The sequence below is a fragment of the Sus scrofa genome, chromosome 6 (genome assembly GCF_054392235.1).
Source record: "Sus scrofa isolate SSC_HxYL_T2T_F1_AM1 chromosome 6, Sscrofa_HxYL_maternal_Yorkshire_Landrace_v2.0, whole genome shotgun sequence".
NCBI lineage: Eukaryota > Metazoa > Chordata > Mammalia > Artiodactyla > Suidae > Sus > Sus scrofa.
The window spans coordinates 54,841,285-54,866,625 of record NC_139388.1 but is presented as its reverse complement, the minus strand read 5'-3'; the positions used below and the strand labels follow the sequence as shown (position 1 = coordinate 54,866,625).

The 25,341-nt window shown below is 41.8% G+C and overlaps 1 protein-coding gene across 1 annotated transcript; it reads right to left on the bottom strand.

The window, feature by feature from the left end:
* Positions 1-7,542: 7,542 nt before the first annotated feature.
* Positions 7,543-21,860, bottom strand: LOC100737582 (uncharacterized). The gene is given in 7 exon segments (XM_084961006.1): positions 7,543-7,571; positions 7,574-9,733; positions 12,651-12,725; positions 13,788-13,914; positions 16,284-16,342; positions 21,182-21,278; positions 21,723-21,860. Coding segments are annotated over 7 exon segments (2,640 nt in total). The 5' UTR covers positions 21,816-21,860.
* Positions 21,861-25,341: the final 3,481 nt, after the last annotated feature.

The following is a 25,341-nucleotide window of genomic DNA, read 5'->3' as shown; positions in this document are numbered from 1 at the left end:
TCCAAGGCTTCTCTTCTTTCTCTTCCCGATGGCGAGGGCCAGGGCCTCGCTGGCTCCCCGCCCAGACTTGGGTAGTTCCGAGCCTGGAGGGGGTCCCGGGGATCGACAACACATCCACCCGAAAGGAAGATCCTGGCTCTCCTACAACGGAAGGACCTCCTTTTGACTAGAGAGAGCCCTTGGGCACCTTCCCAGAATTCCCTAGTACGGAGATCCGGAAGCGGAAGTGCCTTGGGCTGTAACTACCCCAGACTACATTTCCCAGAATGCCCGAGAGAAACGACCGCCACAGCCCCGCCCTCTGAAGCGGAACTACGTCTGAGTACCGTGAGTTTCTGGGTACAGATTCATTCCTACAATGTTAGCGCTAAAGACGGCCAAGTTGTACTTTTTGGGGCTGCTGGTGTCTTCCTTGTTGGCTCCTCCCATTCTTCTATTGAAAGTGGAGTAGCACTTTATCTACATTCAAGGGGTTTGAGAGGAGGTCGGGGTAGGGAGGAGTCCGTGGTGAGATCGCAAAGAGCTGCCTTATAAAAGATAAAACGGTAGTGGATCGTCTTTGGTAGAGACTGAAGCTGAAGTCCAGATTATCTAGTGCTTGAAATTGGATGAGTGAAACTTTTTTGTTTGTTTTTTTAAGGGCCACTCCCGCAGCATATGGAAGTTCCCATGCTAGGAGTGGAATCTGAGCTGCAGCTGCGGGCATACACCACAGCCACAGCAGTGCTGGATCCAAGCCACGTTTTCAGCCTACACCGCAGCTCATGGCAATGCTGGATCCTTAAGCCAATGAGCCACAAAGGCAACTCCTCGAATGAAACTTTTTTGTTAGCGTCTTCAAGCATCTAATAAAACAGAACAAAACAAAATGTAAATCCTCTCTAGAGAAGGGAGCATCATCCTAGTTTCAAATTATTTCTGATTTTAAAATATTATTATTAAGTAGTCCTTGAAGAAAAAAGCATTAAGATCTACAAAGAAACGCTTCCTAAATTTCAAATTTCAAGAATAACAACTTCACATAATATAAAGCAAACTTGAAAAAGCAAAATTGGCAGAACCACAAGGAGAAAAACAATTCACCATCAAAATGGGAATTTTTAACGCATACTCAGGAAGAAATTCTAAAAGCATATACTAAAATTTCAATTTCAATTTCATGAAATTGAAAGCCTCCATCTCAGGAATTTTGTTTTGTTTTGGCCACACCTGTGGAATATGGAAGTTCCTAGGCCAGGGATCAAATCTGAGCTCCTGCTGTGACCTACTACCACAGGTGCTACAATGCCAGATCCTTAATCTGTTGCACCACATCAGGAACTCCTCAGAAATTTAATAAATAACAGAAAATACAGTAAGTAAATGGAAGAAAATGATAGATTCATAAAATAGAAAATGAACAGGGAGTTCCTGTTGTGGTGTGGTGGAAACAAATCCAACCAGTATCCATGAGGATGTGGGTTAAATCCCTGGCCTTACTCAGTGGGTCGGGGATCCAGTGTTGGCAATGAGCCGTGGTGTAGGTTGCAGATGCAGCTCAGATCCTGAATTGCTGTGGCTGTGGTGTAGGGCAGCAGCTATAGCTCCAGTTTGACCCCTAGCGTGGGAACTTGCACATCCCACAGGTGCAGCCCTAAAAAGAAAGAAAGAAAAAAAAATAGTGCTTTTGGTTTTCTATTTTGGTACTTACAAGGCAGTTGTTGTGTTCAATTGTCCTTTCTTATCAAAATAGCCCTTGCACCGTAAGGAATTTTGCTAGTTGTTGGTTATTTCTACTGCAACTTTGCATTCTGGAACTTGGGAAATAACCGTAGGATTAGTTCAGGGATCCATTCAGACCAGCTCATATGGACAACCATCATTTGTCATTTAAAAGCCCTCTACTCACTGGTGGGCCACATGCCATTTGGGGTGTCCAGGAGCTCTAATGTCTAGTGAGTCCTCCATATTCTGGTTATTCCCACTTACCTAATGCACAACCTCCATAAAATATGGCTGGAAGTCACTTTGAACAAGTCTAGGATGATTAATGGTTTACAGGTTTTTTGTTTTTGTTGTCTTTTTGCCTTTTCTAGGGCCGCTCCCGTGGCATATGGAGATTCCCAGGCTAGGGGTCTAATCAGAGCCGTAGCCACTGGACTGCACCAGAGCCACAGCAACGTGAGATCCAAGCGCTGGGGTTGTGGGATGGAAATCATATAAAATTGGATTATGATGGTCGTTGTACAAGTATAAATGTAATAAATTCATTGAGTAATAAAAAAAATAAGCAGAGGCAAAAATTCCTGTGTATGAAAGCATTCTAATAATCCCTTTGATTTTGCTGTTCATTATGAAAAACACACTCATTTTATCTCTGCCCACAAAGTGCCTCCAGTTGACCAATGATGCCCCAGGATACTATCTTCCTTAATGAATTTAGGGAACACATTTGATGTCATAATTTCTCTCTCTCACTTCTGGTCTGCAGAGAAGTCACTACAAACCTCCCCAAGAGCTTCCTTGACTGCCCGCTTGCATCTCTCACAAGCATCCTATCTTAATAAATCTATTTTTGGCCAAAATAACAACTTAACAAAAAACCTCCCCAAGACTGTTTTCCATTCTTCCAGTGCTCTGTTCACCAATGTGTTTATTTCTTCTTTTTTTCCAAGCCCATGTTTTCTTTTTAAAAGTTATAGTTGATTTACAATGTTGTGCCAATTTCTGCTGTACAGACCAATTTCTTTGGCAAAGGGAGTGTCCTCTGAGCCCTCCTAGGACACAGAGTGGGACACAGCTCTTACCTGGTAAATCACTCCAGCAGTGTGGCATTCCTATGTCCTTGTATACTTTCTTCTACAGCAGTGGTTCTCAGTTAGGGACAAATTCTCCCCCAACCCCCATCTCAAGAAAGATGTGGCAGTCAGTATCTTGAGATATTTTTGATTATTACAACTAGGTTAACAGGGAAGGAAATATGCTACTGGCATCTAGAGGGTAGAGACCAGAGATGCTGCTAAACATCCTACAATGCAAAGGACCTCTTCCACCAACAAAAAGCTATCCAGTCCAAAACATCAGTTGTGCCAAAATTGAGAAACTCTGCTACAAATACTTAGAAAGTTCTGGTATTTTTTCCTTTAGCATAAGCTATCTTTGGGTTCAGACTTCAGTTATTTGACGGAAAACTGCTGAAGGCATTCTCGTGTCCTCAAGCTAACACGCAGTCTGGAATAGGTGGGCACCTATACAAACAAGCTCAGCCTAATCCAACACTACATTATTCCACCTGACTTAATACCCATAAAATCCACAATCATATATATCTCTCAGATTCCTATTGATATAAATTAGAAAAGTACTTATTTTGGCAGGTATAGTGTCTCCTCATGGTCACACTTTTATATCTTGTGTGTCCCCATCCCTTCCCTGCTACTCTCTCCATGGCCTGCAAGGACTCTAGTCTGAGTCATAGATCTAGAAAAATGAGAGGTGGTGGAGGCAAGTCTTGGGCTTCTAGATCCCTGCAAGGAAAGTATCTCAGAGGAGAGGAAGACTTTCTTCTAATAGCAAAGGAGGCTCAAGTACATTTAGAGGTCAGAGACCTCCGTTATGTTAGAATTTGCCCATATGTTCCTACCTCAATTTTTCAGGATTTCATTCCTTCCCATTTATGTCCTATGACATAAGAGAATCTACAAGACTATGAGTCAGTGTTGCCATTCAGCTACTGACTGAATTTGACTTTGCATCCTCTTTATAGAGAAAAGCTGATTATATATATAACAAGTCCCCCAAAGTGTGACAATGTAGTCAAGGTCAAAGCTAAGACAGAAAATTCCCTAGAGGTCAAAAACAGATTTTGAGCCTATGGTATCAAGAGGGAAGGCCCTACAAAAGCCAATGGAATGGGACACACAGCTAAAGGTTTAGTCTTTAGTGTAGATGGGAGTCGAGATCAGAGGAGCCATGCACATTGGGAGTGAGTAGTGAACTACTCAACATGAGAGATGAAAGAGCAGCTCTTTTATTGGCTGTGATGAACCTAGTTTCCGCCTTCTTTGAATCAACCTAAAGAAGAGAGGCAGATAGGAGAATCAAAAAGAATATCTGTCTAGAATCATCACTGAATCAAGTCTAAGTTCTGGTCTACTTGTGGTCTTTCAGTTACAGAGACAAATCTTTTGGGCTTAACACAGGGGTCAATAGACTTTTTCTGTAAAGGGCCAGAAATATTTTAAGTTTTGTAGGCCTCAGTGCTTGTCACAATCACTAAACTCTGCCATCCCAATAGGAAAACAGCCAACAATGATACATCAACAAATGGGCACATAGAAAACTTTTATGTTCCAATAAAGTTTTAAAGGCAGTATGCCAGACCTGGCCTTTTGGTAAACTACGAATTACCTTGAGAGCTGGTGGGCTATGCTATCTACTAAATGAAAACAAAGGATGAAAGACCTAGGATTTGTGGTATCTAATGCAATCTGAGGTAGCAGGGACTTAACATACCTAGCATGTGAAGATGTGCTCTAGAATATCAATCTTGGAAACCCACCTCTCACATTATATGTATCTTTTGCTAAGTAAAACCCATTAAGTAACCAAACAGGTGTTAAACACCTGTGAAATGACTAAATAGTAGGACATGGCACTCAAACCTGTACTTAACAGCTTGTTCCCATTATGCAAGTTTCCTTCCCTATACACATCCTTCCCTTAGGAAATCTTTGATAAATTTTACCTCCAAAACTTATGTATTTCCACTCTCTTATCCTCAGGATTTGCCCAATCACTGTTATTTTGTAAAAAAAAAAAAATTTTTTTTTTTGGTCTATTGGGTAAAAAGCCTTTGGGGGGGGGTTGTACCTGAAGCATGTGGAAATTTCTAGGCCAGGAATTGAACCCATGCCATGGCAGTGACCCAAGCCACTGCAGTGACAACTTGGGATCCTTCATCTGGTGTGCCACAAGAAAACTCCAACAATCTTTTTGTAAATTCCATTTCCCCCACTGCCCAAGTTTTTCTGTGTCATAGTATCTGCAATAACCCAGCTACTTCCCCAATCAGACCAAGCACTTGAAAGGACAAGCCCATACCTTGGGCTACCCATCCACTCACCCAGTAAGAAAGTCTGACAAGAACTAAGATGTATAAATTTCTACTGTTGGAATTAAAATACTACCTTCTGGGCCACATGGATTTATGCCTAAACTTCAAATCCATTAAATAGAACCACACTCACTAACACTCTGTATCTTTGAATGACCATATAAATTTTTCCTTTTTATAATTTATTTCCAGAGTTCCATTCCTTAATTTTGGCTCTATATAGCACATAATGATAGGATTTCTTAGTTGAGGGATTAGTGTGTTCTTACTAATTTTTCACATTATATTTTACATAATTTTACTATGTTACTGTAAAAATAACATTTAAAATAAAGAAGTTAAATGTGGAAAATATCCCTGAAAATCTTGCTTGCCACAGCCGACCTAAGGGTGAATATTCCCATACAGGTAATAGGACACATTCTCTCTCCCTCTTCCCCTCTCTCTCTCTCACACACACAGTTTTGACTAGGGTATGTGATGTCCCCAAACTACATTCAACTGTTACATGCTTCTGTCCTAGGGCTTAGCCAAAATTTTAATGGATCTGTTATGGCATATGATATCAAAATATATTTAAAGACATTCCTATTGATTTACTTTTACAAAATTTAGTAACAACATTGATGTGCTACTCACCTTTTCTATTTGAATTTCCTAATTGTAAGTTCCTATTTTATGATTGCTATATCAAGCAGATTCACAATCTATATTTTGATACCAGCTGCTCTTCGAAAAGCAACTTTTCAATCCGCTGCTAGGAAAAAGTTATCAAATTCCAACAAATATTTTTTTCCTTTTTTCCTCATGCTGGGAAGTAATGGGGTAGAGAACTTGACAAAAGTAGTTAACTTTAAAGAGCCTTTCTACTTAAGAAGTTGCAATAAAACCCTTGGAAAACAATCACACCAAAGCCTAGATATGAATGTGGAGAATAAGAAACCAACAATCAATTCATACTAAGAAATGTATGTCAGAATCATTAGCAGCTCTGATTCTTAAAACTCTGCCTTGATATTCTTGAAGTCTACAGTATAATTTTTTCCGTACTGCAAGATTAACAATCCACTTTGCAATGAGTCTATACTGTCACAAATGATAACTGAACTTGTACTATAAAAAACAAACAAGAGGAGTTCCAGTCGTGGTGCAGTGGTTAATGAATCCGACTGGAACCATGAGGTTGGGGGTTCGGTCCCTGCCCTTGCTCGGTGGGTTGACGATCCAGCGTTGCCGTGAGCTGTGGTGTAGGTTGAAGATGCGGCTCGGATCCCACGTTGCTGTGGCTCTGGCATAGGCCAGTGGCTACAGCTCCAGTTCAACCCCTAGCCTGGGAACCTCCATATGCCACGGGAGCGGCCCAAAGAAATAGCAAAAAGACCAAAAAAAAAAAAAAAAAAAAAAAGAAAAACAACAACAACAACAACAACAAAAAAACAAGAGAAGTTCTCTTTTGGCACAGCCAGTTACGTAAGGATCTGGCATTGTCACGTAGTGCAGGTTCAGTCCCTGGCCTGGGAACTTCCACATGCCCCAAGCAAGGCCAAACCAAAAAAAAAAAAACCAAAAAACAAAACCAAAACAAAAACAAAAAACAAAACAGGAGTTCCTATTGTGGCTCAGTGGAAATGAATCTGACTAGCATCCATGAGGACACAGGTTCAATCCCTAACCTCACTCAGTGGGTTAAGGATCTGGAGTTGCCATAAGCTGTGCTGTAGGTCACAGATGCAGCTTGGATCCCACGTTGCTGTGGCTGTGGTGTAGGCCAGCAGCTACAGCTCTGATCTGACTCCTAGCCTGGGAACCTACATATGCCACGGATATGCCCCCCTCCACACACAAAATAATTAACAAAATACTAGACAAAATCCAAGATAAGAATTCAACTTGAAGTGAGGCTGGTGGTACAATAAGAGCATATCACAAGAGGAGATGCCAAATTAATATTACAGATGGTGGATTTCTCATTAAACACTTAAACTCTGTGTCTTCCTGAATTAATTTTAAGGCCACATTTACATTACTCGTTCTGAAAACAAATTTTTATGAAATTTTGGAGGTGACTGCAATATAATTTCTTCCCAAATTTCTCATTAACAAATATTGGGCACCCACAAAGTATTTGGCAATGTTAAGACTATGTAGATTCAGAACAAGCGCCTCTACATTTAGGGAGCTTACATTCTAAGGGGCATTAATTTTGGCATGTCCATCATAGGCCTAACAAAACTTATACTAAGGCCTCTCTCCTCAGTAATATTTAATAAGGGTCAAAGTTCAAGCTGAAGCCCTAACTATATCACAAGAATTCTCTGCCGTGTGGCCTCCTGACTATTTGGACATGTTGAACTATGGCTGAAACACTGACTTTAATGAAATAAATGATTTTTTAAAAAATTTGATTACTGGAAGAATCCACATGACACTTGAGGTGGTTTTTTAAATCATTTTATAGAATTTTGTTCCTGTGTGAACTGATGGTCTTACCGCCTCTACCAGTTTTATAGGATTTATCACCAGCATGGATTCTGTAATGAATTGTTAGGTTTGAGCGCCAACTGAAGCTCTTACCACATGTCTCACACTTGTAAGGTTTCTCTCCTGTGTGAACTCTCTGATGAGACTGTAGTTGTGAAGACCGACTGAAGACTTTCCCACACACATCACATCTGTATGGCTTCTCTCCAGTGTGGACGCTCTGGTGAAGCTGAAGACTTGAGGCCTGACTGAAATGCTTCCCACACTCCCCACATTTATACGGTTTTTCTCCTGTATGAACCCTCTGATGCATGTCGAGGTTCAAGCTCCACTTGAAGCCCTTCCCACACTCCTCACATTTATATGGCTTTTCTCCAGTGTGGACTTTTTGATGGGCTTGCAGGTGTGAACTCCGACCGAAGCTTTTCCCACACTCTTCACATTTGAATGGTTTTTCTCCACTGTGGACTCTCTGATGTGCCAGAAGATTTGAGGCCTGCCGGAACACTTTCCCACACTCCTCACAATTATAGGGTTTCTCTCCCGTGTGGATTCTGCAGTGAATTTTAAGGTCTGCTCTACGACTGAACCCCTTTCCACAGTCTTCGCATTTGTATGGTTTCTCGCCAGTGTGGATCAGCTGATGGATCTGAAGTCGTGAACTCTGATTGAAGCCCTGCCCACACTCCTCACACTTGTAAGGTTTCTCTATGCTGTGGGCTTTCTGATGGATTTGAAGATATGAACTCTGACTGAAGCCCTTCCCACATACCTCACATTTGTAGGGTTTCTCTCCTGTATGGACAACCAGATGAACTTGATAATGAGAGTTCCTCCTGAAACTCTTCCCACACTCATCACACTTGTATGGTTTCTCTCCTGTGTGAACTCTTTGATGTGCCTGAAGGTTTGAACTCAGAGTAAAACCTTTGCCACACACATTACATAGGTATGACTTCTCACCAGTGTGGATCCCCTGATGGGCCTGAAGACTTGAAGGTCGACTAAAGCCTTTACCACATTCCTCACACTTGTAGGGTTTTTCTCCTGTGTGGACCCTCTGATGAATGTACAGATTTGAGCTACAAATGAAGCCTCTCCCACACTCCTCACATTTGTATGGTTTCTCTCCTGTATGGACTCTCTGATGGGACTGAAGATGTGAATTCCGACTGAAGCTCTTACCACATGCATCACATTTGAATGGTTTCTCCCCTGTGTGGACTCTGTGATGGTCCTGAAGGTGAGAGGCCTGACTGAAGGCCCTCCCACACTCCTCACAGGTATAAGGTTTCTCTCCCGTGTGGACTTTACAATGAACAGAAAGTGCTGATCTACGACTGAAGCCTTTCCCACATTCCTCACATTTGAATGGTTTCTTTATGGTGTGGACTTTCTGATGAGTTTGCAGATGTGAGCTCTGAGTGAACTCCTTCCCACACTCATCACATTTACTGCGTTTTTCTCCCATATGAACTCTCTGATGAATATGAAGAACTGAGCTATAACAGAAGCCTTTTCCACACTCACTACACATGTGCGTCTTCTCTTTTGAGTGTAATTGCTCGTGAAGACCAAAGGTGGAGAGACTGGTGAAGGTTTTTTTACATTTATCACACTGGTAAGGTTTTTGTTCTGTGTGAATCATACTATTCTGAAACGCTGAAAGCCTTATGCTGTCTTTTCCATAATCATCATGGTTATAAGAGTTTTCACTTTTGTGTTCTCGATGACCATCAAGGTGATGTGAAATCCAATTGATGTTTTCAAAATCCTCTTTACACTGATATAGCTTATTTTTCATGGAAATGGGCTTGTGTCTATAGTGATAATTCTGTGACTCAGTCAAGGAAGTTTTCCTCCAAGAATTCTGGACTCCCAAAGTTGCAAACTCTGGATTTTCAATACCACTGGGACCATTCATTTTCTCACTTAATATACAGTTCTCATCTCCAGAAATATGAATAGATAATCCTGCCCCAACCTGGCAGGGGGAATCACCTGTTAGTTTGTGGAACTGACAACTATTTATCATGGAGTCTTGACATCTGGTTAAGTCATCTGCAATCTGTTGCCAGATTTGCCAACAGGAAAGCTCTTCATGGGATCCTCTGTCTTGAATGGCCCTCAACTCACTTTGATTTTGACTGTTTTCTCCTATAAGGACAGAGAATTCAGAGAAGTAGACAAATAAAAGCTTATTCAAAGATTCAAGATTTTACACGTAAGACACAGTACGAGACTGTAATGAACCTGAGGATGGTCTGGCTTATCTTTTTCAACAAAAATGAAGTTCCCTGGTTTATATACTGACAGAAACCAAGAGATGGTTCACTAAACCCCCAAATAGTTAGCATTAATGAAACTCACTTAAAATTACCTCCATCTGAGATACCATTTACTTCTTTATTCTACCTACTAACTGTGACCAAGGGCCAGGCTATAGCAGTAATCAGAGCCATAACAGTGGCAATGCTGGATCCTCTACCCACTGAGCCACCAGGGAACTCCACGACATAACTATTTAAATCGTTTTCAAAAACTACGTGTCATTCCAACCACAATGCAGTATCAATAAAGACAAGCAATGTGTTATGCTCACAGCTTTAACAGTGCCTGGCAATTAATCAGGGCTCAAGAAATACACGCACATGGAATTCCCATCATGGCGCAGTGGAAACGAATCTGACTAGGAACCATGAGGTTGCGGGTTCAATCCCTGGACTCGCTCAGTGGGTTAAGGATCTGGTGTTGCCGTGAGCTGTGATGTAGGTTGCAGACATGGCTTGGATTTGGCATTGCTGTGGCTGTGGTGTAGGCTGGTGGTTGTAGCTCTGATTAGACCTCTAGCCTGGGAACCTCCATATGCTGCTGGTGTGGCCCTAAAATGACAAAAAGACCAAAAAAAAGAGAAAAAAAAAAAAGAAAAAAAAGAAATACATGCACAGATGAATCCCAGTTTGATTTCTAGGATTCTCCATAATTCTGATTTCCAGTTTAAGTTAGAACCAAGTCAGAGAAGCAGAAGAGCTTTTACAAGCACAGTATCTGAAAAAGGAAAAAGACTAGAAAGAACGGTTTTCTGAGAAATTGAAAGGATGCATCAGAAGCGGTGGGACATAAAGGGACTTGATGCTGAGGAGAAAACCAAAGGTGCTAAGAATCAGCTGGGGTGAAAGAAAGGCACGAAGACCTATGCAGTGGACCCTTCTGAGGCACTTGTACTACCTCTCTAATACATTTTCTAACCCCAAGTAGGAGTCAAAATTTAGAGGCCAGGGGAAAATGCTATCTCTTTGAAAATAGCATGGAAAATTTTTGGACATGGAATACATTGGCCTTTAACAAGAATGATTTCCACGTGAAAAATCCAGTTTATTAGTGATCTGGGAATAAATTCCATAGTTTATTATAAGTATTTTAAAGAAACAGACTAGAAACCATCAGTTACCTCACACACACAGTCATCACAAGCAGCGAAGGTGATATTACCGAAATGTCTTCTAAAGTGACCCATACAGGAGTCCTTACTGCAGCACAGTGGGGTAAGGATTCAACGTCTCTCCAGCAGCTCAGGTTGCTGCTGAGGTGTGGGTTTGATCCCCAGCCTGACCCAGTGGGTTAAGGTTCCAGCACTGCCAAAGCTGAAGCTTGGATTCCATACCTGGCCCAGGGACTTTCACGTGCCATAGGCATGACTCCGCCATTTCCCGCCCGCCCCCCACCCCCAAGATGGGGAAAGGCTAACTCTTCAGCTGGCTATATTCTGAGACCTTTTCTCCCTGATATAAGGATAAGGAAATAGATTTTTTTTCCTGGAGCTCCCCGGTGGCCTAGTGTTTAAGGATCTGGCATTGTCATAGCTGTGGTGTGGATTCAATCCCTGGCCTGGAACCTCTGCATGCTGCAGGCTTGGCCATTAAAAAAAAAAAAAAAAAATTTTTTTTCCTTCTGTGGGAGAGATACTTTAGAAGTGATCATAAGAATCCTCATTCAAAAAAATATTTCCTCCTCAAATGAATATGCTCTGCTACTAACAGTTCCAGAAAAACCACAGAGAAAGCATTTTAATCAGCTTGGTTATAATAACAGGTTCTATACATGTGTCTGTACAAGCTGAAGAGGGCAAACTTGTACAGAAAGGCAAACGCACACATACACACACCATGGGCACCTGAGAAATTAGTTAGGCTAGGAATTGATTTGAAGACCAAAAAAAAAAAAAAACCCTTATTCATGTTGATTAGTTTATCACCTACTTGCTATAGCTCTATCCATTAACACAAACATGGATTTAGCAAATATTTACAGAGTCCCTGCCATATACCAACATTATTCTAAGCACTGAGGACAATGAGCAATGAACATAACAGACAAAATTCCTCCACTCCTGGATTACCCTCTGGTGAGGAGGGAGAGGTGAGAAACAAGTGAACAAAAATATACAAGAGTGATGATCAGTGCATAGATACAAAACAAAGTAAGGCAGGGAAGAGGAAGTAAGAAAGAGTGGACTTTATTTTCCATAGGGTGGTCAGAGGACAATCCTCTCACAATCTTCAAAGTGAGTGACCTGAAGGAAGTGAAGAGGCCTGGAGGATTATAGCTGAGAGAATATTCCAGGCCAAAAGAAGGACGAGAAAAGGGCTACAGGGCAGAAGCATCCTTTGCAGGTCTGATAAACAGCAGGAGGAACGATGTAGATGGAAAAGACAGCAAGAGGGAGGTCAATAGATGTACCCAGAAAGGTAATGGGAGACGAATGGCAGACTGTAGAGGACTCTAAAAGCCACCTTAAGTGGCTTTTATTCTAGGTAAAATAAGCCACAAGAGAATTTTGAACAAATAACTGACATAACCTGACTTAAAAATCATTCTGACTGCCACTTTAGGAACAGACTGTAAGAGGAGAAAGGTGGGAGCAGGCGACGAGCACAAAGACCGTGCAATTACCCGGGAAAGAGATTTCCAGTTTGGACCAGGTGATGGACAGCAGAGGGACTATGACAAGCAAAAAAGATGGAGAGTTATCCACAAGAACTCATAATCATTTGGTTCTTATCTAAATTTCTACCTGGGTTGCTAAATTCATCATCCAAAGCTTCTCTTTTTTCTTTACATGATGTATCTCGTTTGAAGGGTTGATGTCCTGAGGATTCGTAAAGCCACAAGTTAAAATTTGAGTCCCAACGCATATTCAAGACATTGAGAGGAGGAGGTCCCACCATGGCTCAGCAGATTAAGGACCTGATGAAGTATCTGTGAGGATTTGGGTTTGATCCCTGGTTTTGCTCAGTGGGTAAAGGATCTGGCATTGCCTCAAGTTGCAGTGCAGGTCACAGATGTGGCTCAGATCTGGCATTGCTGTGGCTGTGGCATAGGCCAGCAACTCCAGCTCAGATTCAACCCCTAGCCTGGAAACTTCCATATGCTGCAGGTACGGCCCTATAAAGACATTGAAAGCAGTGTTTTTCAAACTTTGTACCATGATCCACTGAAGAAATAGCATTTGTTTAACGACCCAGATTCATATGTAGATATATGTATTACTTAAGTGAAGGCTGAATGACCTAGTTTCTAACCAATGTCAGTTTTCATTAAATCTATTCCCGCTGGCTCTCACACTACTCATGCAATGAGCCAGAGTTTCTGCTGCAATGTGTTCTACTCTTCCTAAGAAGCGATATTTTCTATACTATTTTATTTCATTAAAGATTACACACAGGGAGTTCCCACTGTGGAGCAATAGGATTGGTGGCATTTCTGGAACATGGGGACACAGGTTTGATCCCCAGCTCAGCACAGTGGGTTAAGGATCCAGCACCGCCAGAGCTGCAGTGTAGGTTGCAACTGCGGCTCGGATCTGATTCATAGTCTGGGAACTCCATATGCCTCGGGACAGCCAGAAAAAGAAAAAATATATACATATCACATACAGGGCTCAATAAACATGGCTTTATAATCTACCAATGGGACAGGAGTGGAAAGTGAAAAAGAACAGATCAGGTACAGCAGTATGCTATTTACAGTTCTTTTGTGAAACACAAATGAAAAAGACCTGAGACATATTGTTTAGAAAGACCAGAAACATCCTCCTGTGCCCATAGGAATTAGAAAAGTCTGGGCCCCAAACTAAGGGAACCATTTCAAGATCTTTAAAGCCTTGAAATGCCAAGGTCACAAAGACACTTCAGAGAAAGGCTGTCCTCACCCACGGAGACCAGGTTCCTGAAGTTTTCTACCATCACTTCCTGGTACAGCTTCCTCTGGGCAGAGTCCAGCAGCCCAAGCTCCTCCTCAGTGAAGGCCACAGCCACATCCTTGAAGGTCACTGCCTCCTACAACAAACAATATCACCACAACCTTACACTCATGGAAAGTGGAAAAGAGTCAGCACTGAGGTGAGGAGGATAAGTGGGAAGGTGCTCTGGTTCAAATTCATTCTGTAGAATTCCCAGCCCCCACCTTGCACCCTGCCAATGCCACACAGCCTCAGCAGAAGTGCGGGCATAGAGGAGAAAGCTTTGTGTGTTTACCTGGTGCTCTCAGTAAACTCCATAGAATTCTAACTGTTGAATCTTGAACTAAAAAGGTATTACCTTTTTTGGGGGGCTGCACCAGTGGCATATGGAAGTTCCCAGGCCAGGGCTCAAATCCAAGCAACATCAGTGACAACGCCAGATCCTTAACCACTACGACACGAGGGAACTTCAAAAAGTTTCACTTTTTAATTATTATTGCCAAGTGCCCCAGAAACATTTACCAATTTAGTCCTGGCAGTGTTTGATGGCACCTGCCTTCTCACTGAGATGGGAACCAGATGAGAATGAACAACATTATATGTGGAAACTAACCAAGGCTGCCAGGTCTCTGAATGAAAACTCTTTCTTCTTGTCTCTGACTTTTGCTTGAATGCAGTCCTTTGACTTCACATCCTTGGCTTTCTGGATGAACTTGAGCTGGTTCCTCATTCTTCACAACCCTTTTTCTTTATATTTAAAACAAAGATGGGAGTTCCCATCTTGGTGCAGTGGTTAACGAATCCGACTAGGAACCATGAAGTTGCGGGTTCGGTCCCTGGCCTTGCTTAGTGGGTTAAGGATCCCGCGTTGCCGTGAGCTGTGGTGTAGGTCGCAGACGTGGCTCAGATCCTGCGGTGCTGCGGCTGTGGCACAATTCGACCCCTAGCCTGGGAACCTCCATATGCCACAGAAGCAGCCCTAGAAAAAAGGCAAAAAGACCAAAAAATTATAAAAATTAAAAAAAATAAATAAAACAAAGATGAAACCAAGCACCTCTTTATCCTGAGGTGTCAATGAGGTGACAAATGCTTTAAGTACCACTGGACTTTTTAAACTGAGGTCATGTATTACTTTGACTAGAAAAAAAATACATGACAGAAAAGCAAACAAACGAATAAATCAGTAAATGAATACACACAGGGTCTGACTCAGGCATGGGGAACACAGGATCTAGCTCTGGTCTAGAAAGACCCTAACTACACATCTTTTTTCTTCTGTGTGAAGCAGCAGTTTGATCCTGCTGTGCTGTGCCCTATTTGGATATTCTATCAAAAACATCCACGGTGCCACATATAAAACATATCTCTTCAATTCTGAATACCTCGTATATTAAGGGCGAAAGGGGCAATATTTCTCAGAATGGATTTCTTTGTTAAATCAGCAACATTGTCATTGAGGTGCTACTAAAATAATGAAAGTTCTAAACTGAATGTCTACGAATAAAGAATAGTTTAAAAAAATAGATACACAGGTTTGTGGGAACATGATAAAGCAATTAGAAGGGAATGTTATGTAGTATTAAATGAAAAACAATTTTAATTGTATTTATGTTACAAATACAAACACGGAGCTATGAATACATATGGTGAAGAGATCAAGGAAATATAAAAGTAGCTGATTTATAAGCTGGGAAGTAGTAAAGTGGGAGCTGGTCTTCATTTCCATTAATTTCTTTTACTTGTGAAATAAAAAATGATGAAATAAAAGAAAAACAAGGAATTCCCATTGTAGCTCAGCAGGTTAAGGACTCCACATTGTCTCTGTGAGGATGCAGGTTAGATTCCTGGTCTCGCTGAGTGGGTTAAAGATCTGGCGTTGCCATGAGCTGTGGTGTAGGTTGTAGCTCTGATTCAACCCCTTGCCTAAGAACTTCCATATGCCTTGGGTGTGGCTCTAAAAAAGATGGAAAATAAACAAAAAATAAAGAAGTCATCATATAAAAAAAAAGAAAAAAGAGGAGTTCCCATCATGGTGCAGCAGAAATGAATCCAACTAGGAATCATGAGGTGGTGGGTTTGATCCTTGGCCTTGCTCAGTGGGTTAAGGATCTGGCACTGCTGTGAGCTGTGGTGTAGCTTACAGACGCAGCTTGGATCCTGCGTTGCTGTGGCTGTGGTGTACGCTGGCAGCTGTAGCTCCGATTTGACCCCTAGCTTGGGAACCTCCATATGCCGCGAGTGCAGCCCTAAAGAGCAAAAAGAAAGAAAAAAAGAAAAATAAAATAAAGAAAAAAGAAAAAAATCAAAACCAATTAAACGTAACAGGGATTAAAAAAAAAAAAAAAAGTACATGGCACACTCAACAGGTCCTCATATGTCCTAACTCTGTGAAAGAGAAAAACTTGGGTTCAATCTCTGAATATGAAAATGATGTTTTTAACGGCAAGAAAGGCAAACGCTACTCACCTTGAATGTGCTCATTTCCTCTCCTTCTGGGAATAAATGCAGGGTCCTAAGAATACCAACTGGGAAAGGAGAAGGAAGTTAATGGACACTGTCCTTAACCCACATGATGCTCACTGTGAACTGGCAAAGCACCCAGGCCTCCAGGGTGGCCACAGCTGAACCCGCTTAATGAGCAGAGCCTGGAGTGGATACCAGACCCCTGTCACCCCTCTCAGTAGCTGTTCAAGGAACAATGTGCCCAACACAGACAGTGGCCCCAACACAGTGTTCCTGCAGCTTCCATAGGAAGCTTACTCTTGGGAGGTGTAAACTACGTAAGTAAGAGTAAGCTTTGGAGTTAACATGCCCTGGATGAAATCCTGGCTATGCCACTCACTAGCAGTGTCATCTTGAGCAAATTATTGACGTCTGTTTGTCTCAATTCAGTCATTGGCAGAGTTGGGGGGAGAACAATGGTACCCACCTCATGAGACTGTTTTAAGGCAGAAAGCTAGCTCTGAGAAGACCCTCAGGGTTTCTTATTTCTTAGAAACTGTAGTAAAGCAGATGATATTTTATAGTTTGAAATCATCCTTATAAATGTGATTTCTACCAACAGAACACTGTAAGATCCGTGGATGTCATAGCTTGCTGGTCTGTCACATGAGTCTTTAGACTTCTGAAAATCTCTGTCTTCCTAATAATTTTGTTGCCTCAACAATACTGAAATTGACACAAATTTTTACAAACAGTATAAAAACATGTTGTTTCTGTTTAAGCAGGAAGAACTGTTTTTTGTTTGTTTGTTTAAGGGCCTCAAGTGCAGCATATGGAAGTTCCCAGTCTAGCCGTTGAATTGGAGCTACAGCTGCTGGCCTACATCACAGCCACAGCAACGCTAGATCCCAGCCGTGTCTGCAACCTACACCACAGCTCGAGGAAAGACCGGATCCTTAAGCCACTAAGCAAAACCAGGAATCAAACCCACATCCACATGGATACTAATCGGGTTCATTTCTGCTGAGCCACTATGGAACTCCCTGGAAGAATTCTTTTGACAAGTATGCAGTGCAGTGAAGGAAACTAATAAAAACCAAGGTTCAGCAACAACAAAGCTTGACAATTCATACTTATTTTAAATAAAAAAGAAGGGAATCTGAGTTACAAATGTATTGTTATAAATAAAGGAATGTTTCAGAAATAGACGAGAAGAGAAAGCTCCCCCTATGGTGGAATGCAAACGAATAACTGTAGAACGAAAGATGGTTGGAAAATCATCAATGGATGCTAAAAATTGGTGAAAGTTTGGTGAGGAATAAGATAGCCATATAGCCTCAAAATATTAACTGCAAAAGGAAAAACAGTAACCTGGCAGACACCTTAACCAAGGAAACAGAGTTGAGACCACCAATTGAGACAAATCCACAAACGGACGTTTGTGTCATACGATGCCCTGAGAAGGCTGCCTCGCCACTTCTGTGGCATCTCTGCTGATAATGCACAGCCTGAATCTAATCATGAACAAATCTTGGATAAACCAAAAAAGAGGGATCTGCCACAACATAATTTGCCAATACTCTTCAAAAATATCAAGAGCCAAAAAGAAAAAGCCTAATGAATCATTTTAGATGAAAGGAGACTAATGAAACAAAAACTGAGTACAATGCATAAACTGGACTGGGCCCAGAACTAGGAAAGAAAACTGGCTCTCGAAGACTTTGTTAGGAAAAACTGAAAAAAATTAAGTATGGATTGTGGATTAGATAACAGTGTGTTATCAATGTCATTAATCTCCTTTTGATCGATCCAGCTTGCTCTCAAATGGCTCTGCCAACAAACAACATATAGGCGTAATAAAACTGTGAAAGAGAAAAACTGGATAGCACTGACAGCTAATAGCAGCAACAGCTAGAGCCTGGTGTTTTCAACTTATCAACAAGCACAGTACTGAACAAGAAAAAGACAAGCTGCTCCATAACACAGACACTCTACAATGACTAAAATAACCAAACAATCCACCCCCCCAAACGGGAAACATGAGTGACGACTTCATGAACAGTAACAACTTCAGTCTGATTTTGTTTCTCCCACCTACTAGATACAAATTATGACAACAGTCAGTCATCAAATTATGTCTGCTTCTTGACAGCATCCAAATCAGAACAAACCCTCACTGCCTAAAAACCTCCCCAACTCAGCTAACACAAGCCAAAACCCTAAAAGCAGCTCCACCTGATTGCCTCTTACAAAGACACCCTGTGGTGTCTGGGCTTCCTTGCTTCAATAAGCCAAAACAAACTTAGCTCTTTGAATACAGGAGTGTTCCTGGTGGTTTCTGGCTGGTTACAAATGAGCAAACTGGGGCGTTCCTATTGTGGCTCAGTGGAAACAAATCTGACTAGCATCCATGAAGACGCAGGTTGGAGCCCTGGCCTCGATCCTGCGTTAAGGATCCTGGTTAAGGATCTGGCATTGCCATGAGCTGTGGTATAGGTCGAAGACGAGGCTTGGCTCTGACGTTGCTGTGGCCATGGCGTAGGCCAGCAGCTACAGCTCTAATTCGACCCCTAGTCTAGGAACCTCCATATGTTGCAAGTTCAGCCCTAAAAAGACAAACAAAAAAAAAACAAAAAAAAAACAAAAAAAAAAAAACCAAACAGCAAACACTCAAAAAAATAATTGATATCTCTGTGTAAAGAATACATGAAAATTCTTTATCCAATTTTTGCAACTTTTCTTTGTAAGTTTAAAATTATTTTGGAGTTCCCGTCGTGGCACAGCAAAAACGAATCCAACTAGGAACGATGAGGTTTTGGGTTCAAACCCTGGCCTCACTCAGTGGGTTATAGATCCTGCATTGCCATAAGCTGTGGTGTAGGTTCCCTAACCTGGGAACCTCCATATGCTGCAAGTGTGGCCCTAAAAAGACAAAAAATACAGAAAATAAATAAAATTATTTTTATATTAGTTCATATTATTTTTATGAAAATAAAAAGTTTAGGAAACAGAGTAATAACAAAACTAATAGCACTGGAGTTCCCACTGTGGCACAGTGGTTAACGAATCCAACTAGGAACCATGAGGTTGTGGGTTTGGTCCCTGGCCTTGCTCAGTGGGTTAAGGACCTGGCGTTGCTGTGAGCTGTGGTGTAGGCCGGCAACTACAGCTCCAATTAGATCCCTAGCCTGGAAACCTCCATATGCCGTGGGAGCAGCCCTAGAAAAGACAAAAAAAAAAACCCTAAAAACTAATAGCACCAGTTCTAATGATGATGATTATAGCAAAAATACCCAGGATTAACTAATGGTAACTACTGATTGACTTTCCTACTTTAGGTACAAATCTTCTGGTATAAATGATGGCAATGAACCCACTCCCCAAAGCCTGGGAAAATCCAACTTCACAATTTCTGATTCCCTCCATTTGACTTGTTACTTGCCAGCTGCCCCTTCTGCTCAAATCAAGATTTTGCAGGGAACCCTAACAGCTGACAATTATTAGTGGGGAAATAAAATCTTTGGACTGAGTAGGGCTCTAGTGTATCCAGCTCAGGTTTATCTGTGACATCTGGCAGGGTCAACTTCCTAGGCTTCAGTTTCCATACAAGACTCTTTCCTAGGCGTGAATTTTCATGTGCACAAGAATGACTGCAGGATTTTGTTGGAATGCAGACTCCTGGGTCCCATATGCAGAAATTCCAAGTCAGAAGGTCTTGAATGGGGCTTGAGGCAGGGCAGCTCTACCCAAGTGATGCCAAGGCCACTGGTTTGTGAACCGCAGTTTGAGTAGCACTGCAGAGTAACATCAGTGCTAAAGAAAACAGCCTCCAATAAACAGAAATATACACAGAGAGTAACTACAAAAGGGCACAAAAATATTTACTATTGTTACCTTTACATCCTAAAACTATGAGTAACAAATTTTTCAACATATCTATACATAGCTTCATTTTCCATAATCTTATGTTACTTCCATAATGTAAATTTTTTTTTTTTTTGGTCTTTTTGCTATTTCTTGGGCCGCTCCCATGGCATATGGAGGTTCCCAGGCTAGGGGTCGAATCAGAGCTGTAGCCACCGGCCTATGACAGAGCCACAGCAACGCCGGATCCGCCGAGCCACATCTGCAACCTACACCACAGCTCACGGCAATGCCAGATCTTTAACCCACTGAGCAAGGGCAGGGACTGAACCCGCAACCTCATGGTTCCTAGTCGGATTCGTTAACCACTGTGCCACCTTGAAATAAAATAAATGACCCAGGAGTTCCCATCATGGTGCAGCAGAAACGATTCTGACTAGGAACCATGAGGTTGTGGGTTCGATCTCTGGCCTCGCTCAGTGGGTTAAGGATCTGGCGCTGCTGTAGCTGTGGCATAGGCCAGCAGCTACAGTTCCGACTGGACCCCTAGCCTGGGAACCTCCAAATGCCGCTGGTGGGGACCTAAAGAAAAGGACCAAAGACAAAAAATAAAACAAATGACCCAGTTGAGAAAACTATTTTAAAAACTCAAGAAATAGCCTAAACCTTGTTCTCAAGGTCCCCACAGTCATTTCCCAACCTACTTTCAAATGATTCTAGCCAGTTCCCCACGCTCAACGAGAATATAACAAAGAGATTAATAAAATCAGATGCTGGACTGAGACTGCCTAGGTTCCAACCCCTGCTCTGCCTCCTACTCTCTAGGTGGGCTTGGGCCAACAGGTTGTGTTTCCCGTTTCCATCTCCCCATCTTTAAAGCAGAGAAAATACCAGTACCACTTCAGAGAGCCACTATGGGGCTCTCAATATGTTCATCTGTATAAAGCTTTCAGAATGGAACTGAGTGATCACGGCTTAGTTAAAATCATTGCTCATGCACCGCACGTTCTACAACTTATATGAATACGTTATGTAGGAGAATGCCAAGTCCTACTCACCGGGGGCTCTGTTGCCTCTTCCTCCGTTCAGTGCTTTTTGAGACAGAGCTGGGGAAGGAAAGGAGGTTGTGAAATACCAGGATTGTGATTCCATGCCCTATAATTCGACACAAGAAGAGGCACTCAAAAGGACCAAGAGTTCAGGACGATTCAGCTTCCTGGCTCATAGACTCTCACCGGGTGTTTCTGAGAGAATTATGGCAGCATTAATAAGAACAATCAACATGTCGGGCAATTGTAAACCTTTTACTTGTACTATCTGTTTTTTTCCTCAACACTGTATTAGCAACACGTTCCTTTTATTTCCCTTTCGCAAAACAGCAACGGCGGCTCAGAGGGGTTAAGTAACACACCCTGTGTGGTACCGCAAGAAGTGGCAGGGCAAGCTCACAAGTTAGGGGGTCGGGCGAGCGGTGCATAAAGCCGGGAAGACCCTCAAACCCCGAGAAGCAAGACCTGAGCCCACCCCATCCCGGGGACGTCCCAAACGGCAAGAAGCTCCGCCTAGGGGGACGCACATCACCACCCTCGGCCCTCAAACCTCCGCTTTTAGCCGCTCCTCCTCTTTCTTCCCAAAGGAAATGTCCATAAATGCTGACCCTACGAGAGTTTCGGGAATGTTTGAAAGGGTCATGAATATCCGACCTGAATCTCCCTAAGCAGGGAAAAGATGGCTGCCGCGTTGTCCTGGGCCGGAAGTGCCTGCGACTACCCGGTTTCCTGGACTACATTTCCCAGAATTCCGCGGGGGAGACCGTTTACTGTGGATCTTACTGTAGCTGCAGTACGTGGGACTTCACGGAGCCCTGGACTTCCGGTCCCAGAAGGTGTTTTGTTACCATCTTGCAGTCCGTGCAGAAGCAAGTGAAATTCCTTTCTACTGAGAGATATCATCATCCTAGGTTTCAAGTTATTTCTAGATTGTAGAATTTGTGATACTGACATTTGACCAAGTGAAATTTAAAGGGAAGGGGGGGCATTATTTAACAGATGGTGGGACACTTCATAGTGAGAAAAGTTTCAAGTTACCAGAAATTGGTAACTTCAATTCGTACTTTATAAAGCGAAATTTGAGAAAACCATAAAAAGAAAGAGTCAAACTCATAATTGGATCCAGGGATTTTAACACATATATAGAGGGAAATGTTGAGCCTTAAATGAATATACTAAAATAGAGAATTGAAATTTGATTCGGAAAAACATCCATCTCAGGAAGTTAATAAACTCGTGGACAATCACATTTTGTTCCCTGCACTTGTGGAAGTTCAGACTTGGCTTATTGCTTCTGCAACACTGAAGACTGTAAGTCGATGGAACAAGAATTGAAGATTTTGGTGTCTTTGGAATATTTTTATGTTCCAAATTCCTTCAGGAAAACATCTTCCAAGAACTATTTCTGATTTAAGGCAACAACATGGCACTCAGATTTCTTTCCATTACAAGTAAACTGAAATCTTGGGTATAGTATGATAATATATGGTAACAATTTAATTTTATTCTATTCACCTCCTTTTCCCCATGGCACTCTCCAGTCCCTTTTCTACCCCATAAGCAACCATTCTCATTTCTGTGCGTCCTTTTGATTGTGTTCTTGTGCAAAATATGTGCAGTTCTATACATATATTTTTAATTTATATAAATTATATTGTGTCATAAAATTCACTCTGGTGTTTGTTTTCTTCATTCAGGAGTATATTTTTAAGATTCAGCAGTACATCTCATTTGTTTTATAGAATTCTATTTTCTGCGCTCAATATTTTACCTGTCTCCTCTTTCCATCTGCTATGCCAATAACAACCAAACGAACATCTTCATACATTTCTGTTCATAGACATATCTGAGAATTTCTTCGGAATACATAACCAAGAGAAATTATTTCATAGAAAATGTGTATATTTAAATTTAAATGTATGTATGACTGGGTCACCTTGCTATACAGTAGAAAATTGACATAACACTGTAAACCAGCTGTAATAGAAAAAATAAAAATCGTTTAATAAATAAATAAATTTAAATATACCTAACGCTGCAAGTGCAGCCAATTTTTTTTTTTTTTTTTTTTTTTTTTTTTTTTTTTGCTTTTTAGGGCTACACTGGCTGCATATGGAGATTCCCAGGCTAGGGATCTAATTGGCGCTATAGCTGCTGGCCTACGCCAGAACCACAGCAATGCCAGATCTGAGCTGTGTCTGCAACCTACACCACAGCTCATGGCAACACCAGATCCTTAACCCACTGAGTGAGGCCAGGGATGGAACCTGCAACCTCAAGGTTACTAGTCAACTTGTTTCCACTGTGCCACAAGGAACTCCCAAAATTTTTAAATTATACTTAAATTTAATATAGGCAGGTTGACCTCCAGAATGTACTCTATTACAAAGAGTTGCACATGAGATTTTTGTGCAACCACTTTCTCTTCATTTGGATGACTCATCACCATAAGTTCTGCTAGTGTATTAAATGTATAGTAGAATCTTATTTTATTAAATTTTGCTGATTTTCTCTCTCTCTTTTTTTTTTTTTTTTTTTGTCTTTTGTCTTTTTAGGGCTGCACTTGTGGCATATGTAGGTTCTCAGGCTAGGGGTTGAATTGGAGCTACAGCTGCTGACCCATGCCACAGCCACAACAAGGCAGGATCTGAGTGGTGTCTGCAATCTACACCATAGCTCACGGTGTAAAAGTTCCCACTGTGGCTCGGTGTAATGAACCCAACTGGTATCCATGAGGATTCGGGTTCCATCCCTGGTCTCACTCAGTGGGTTGAGGATCTGGCATTGCTGTGAGCTATAGTGTAGGTCACAGACATGACTCGGATCTGGCACTGCTGTGGCTGTGGTGTAGGCTGGCAGCTGTAGTACCCATTCAACCCCTAGCCATATGCCACTAGCACAGCCCTAAAGACAGAAACAAACAAACAAAAAACCCAAAAACAAACAAACACTAAAAGGCAAAAAGTGAGAGACATTTTAGCACATCTTTATAATAAAAAGACTCAGATTCATCCCTAACACCCATGCATTCTTCAAGGGTGAGCTGTTGAACCCTTTGGTTCCACCCATAGATATAATCCTCAAATGAGCACATAAGACGTGTTCTAGACTGATCTCATCACCACTAACTGTGACAACCAAGAATAGGGAAATTACCCAATACTCACCAATAATGGAATGAATAGATAGATTTTGGTATGTTTACACACTACAATGACATCCGCCAGTGAAAGTGAATCAAAGTTGTCCACACCCAATAATACAGATGAATCTCATGGGTATAATGTCGAGCAAATGAAGCCAACACAAAATAGTACATATTGTATGACTCCACTTATACAAAGTAAAAAACAGGCTAAATGAAGTTATACCACTTCAAATTAGTGGCTACCATCCAGAAAGGGAGGTTACTAGAAAGAGCCAAAAGGGGTATTTCTAAGGCTTGGGGTTTGCCCTGGTCCTCCAAGAACTAGATGGCAAGATGCTAAGAGAGAATTTAATGAACATTTTTTTTTGGCTGCACCTGCAGTATATGGAAGTTCCCAGGCTAGGGGTTGAGTTAGAGTTACAGCTGCTAACCTACACCACAGCTAACCACGCCGGATCCTTAACACACTGAGCGAGGCCAGGAATCGAACTGCAGCCTCACGGATACTAGTCAGGCTTGTTGCTGCTGAGCCACAATGGGAAATTCTTGAACAAATATTTTATTAGGGGAAATATTTGAGGGGAAATGGCAGGGAGCTCTGAGAGGCTGGCAGAACCATCTACTCACAGTGCAGGTCTGACCTTGAGCAAAGAGCTGGAAGAATTATTTGGTAAATAACCCTAGACTGCCTTGTAATCTAAGTAAAATCCTCAATGCTGTCAGGAAGTCCTTGGGAAAAAAAGTCAATGCACAGAAGAATCCTGGTCTTCCAAGAAATGGCCTTTGGATCACTGTTGTGTCGACAAAGGAAAATCAGGTGAAAGACTTGCCTTTGTGCAAATGTGGTGATGCACCTGAGAGCAGCAGCTGGGACTTTGCGTCAGTTTTGCTCCTTGTAGACATAACTGTGAAGCGGGAAAGTCTCTCAATTTGGGCATTTCTTAGTGATTAGATCTGGTTGTGTATTTTTGGCAGTAATAATACTGAAGCAACATGGTGTCTTCTCAGTACATCATATCAG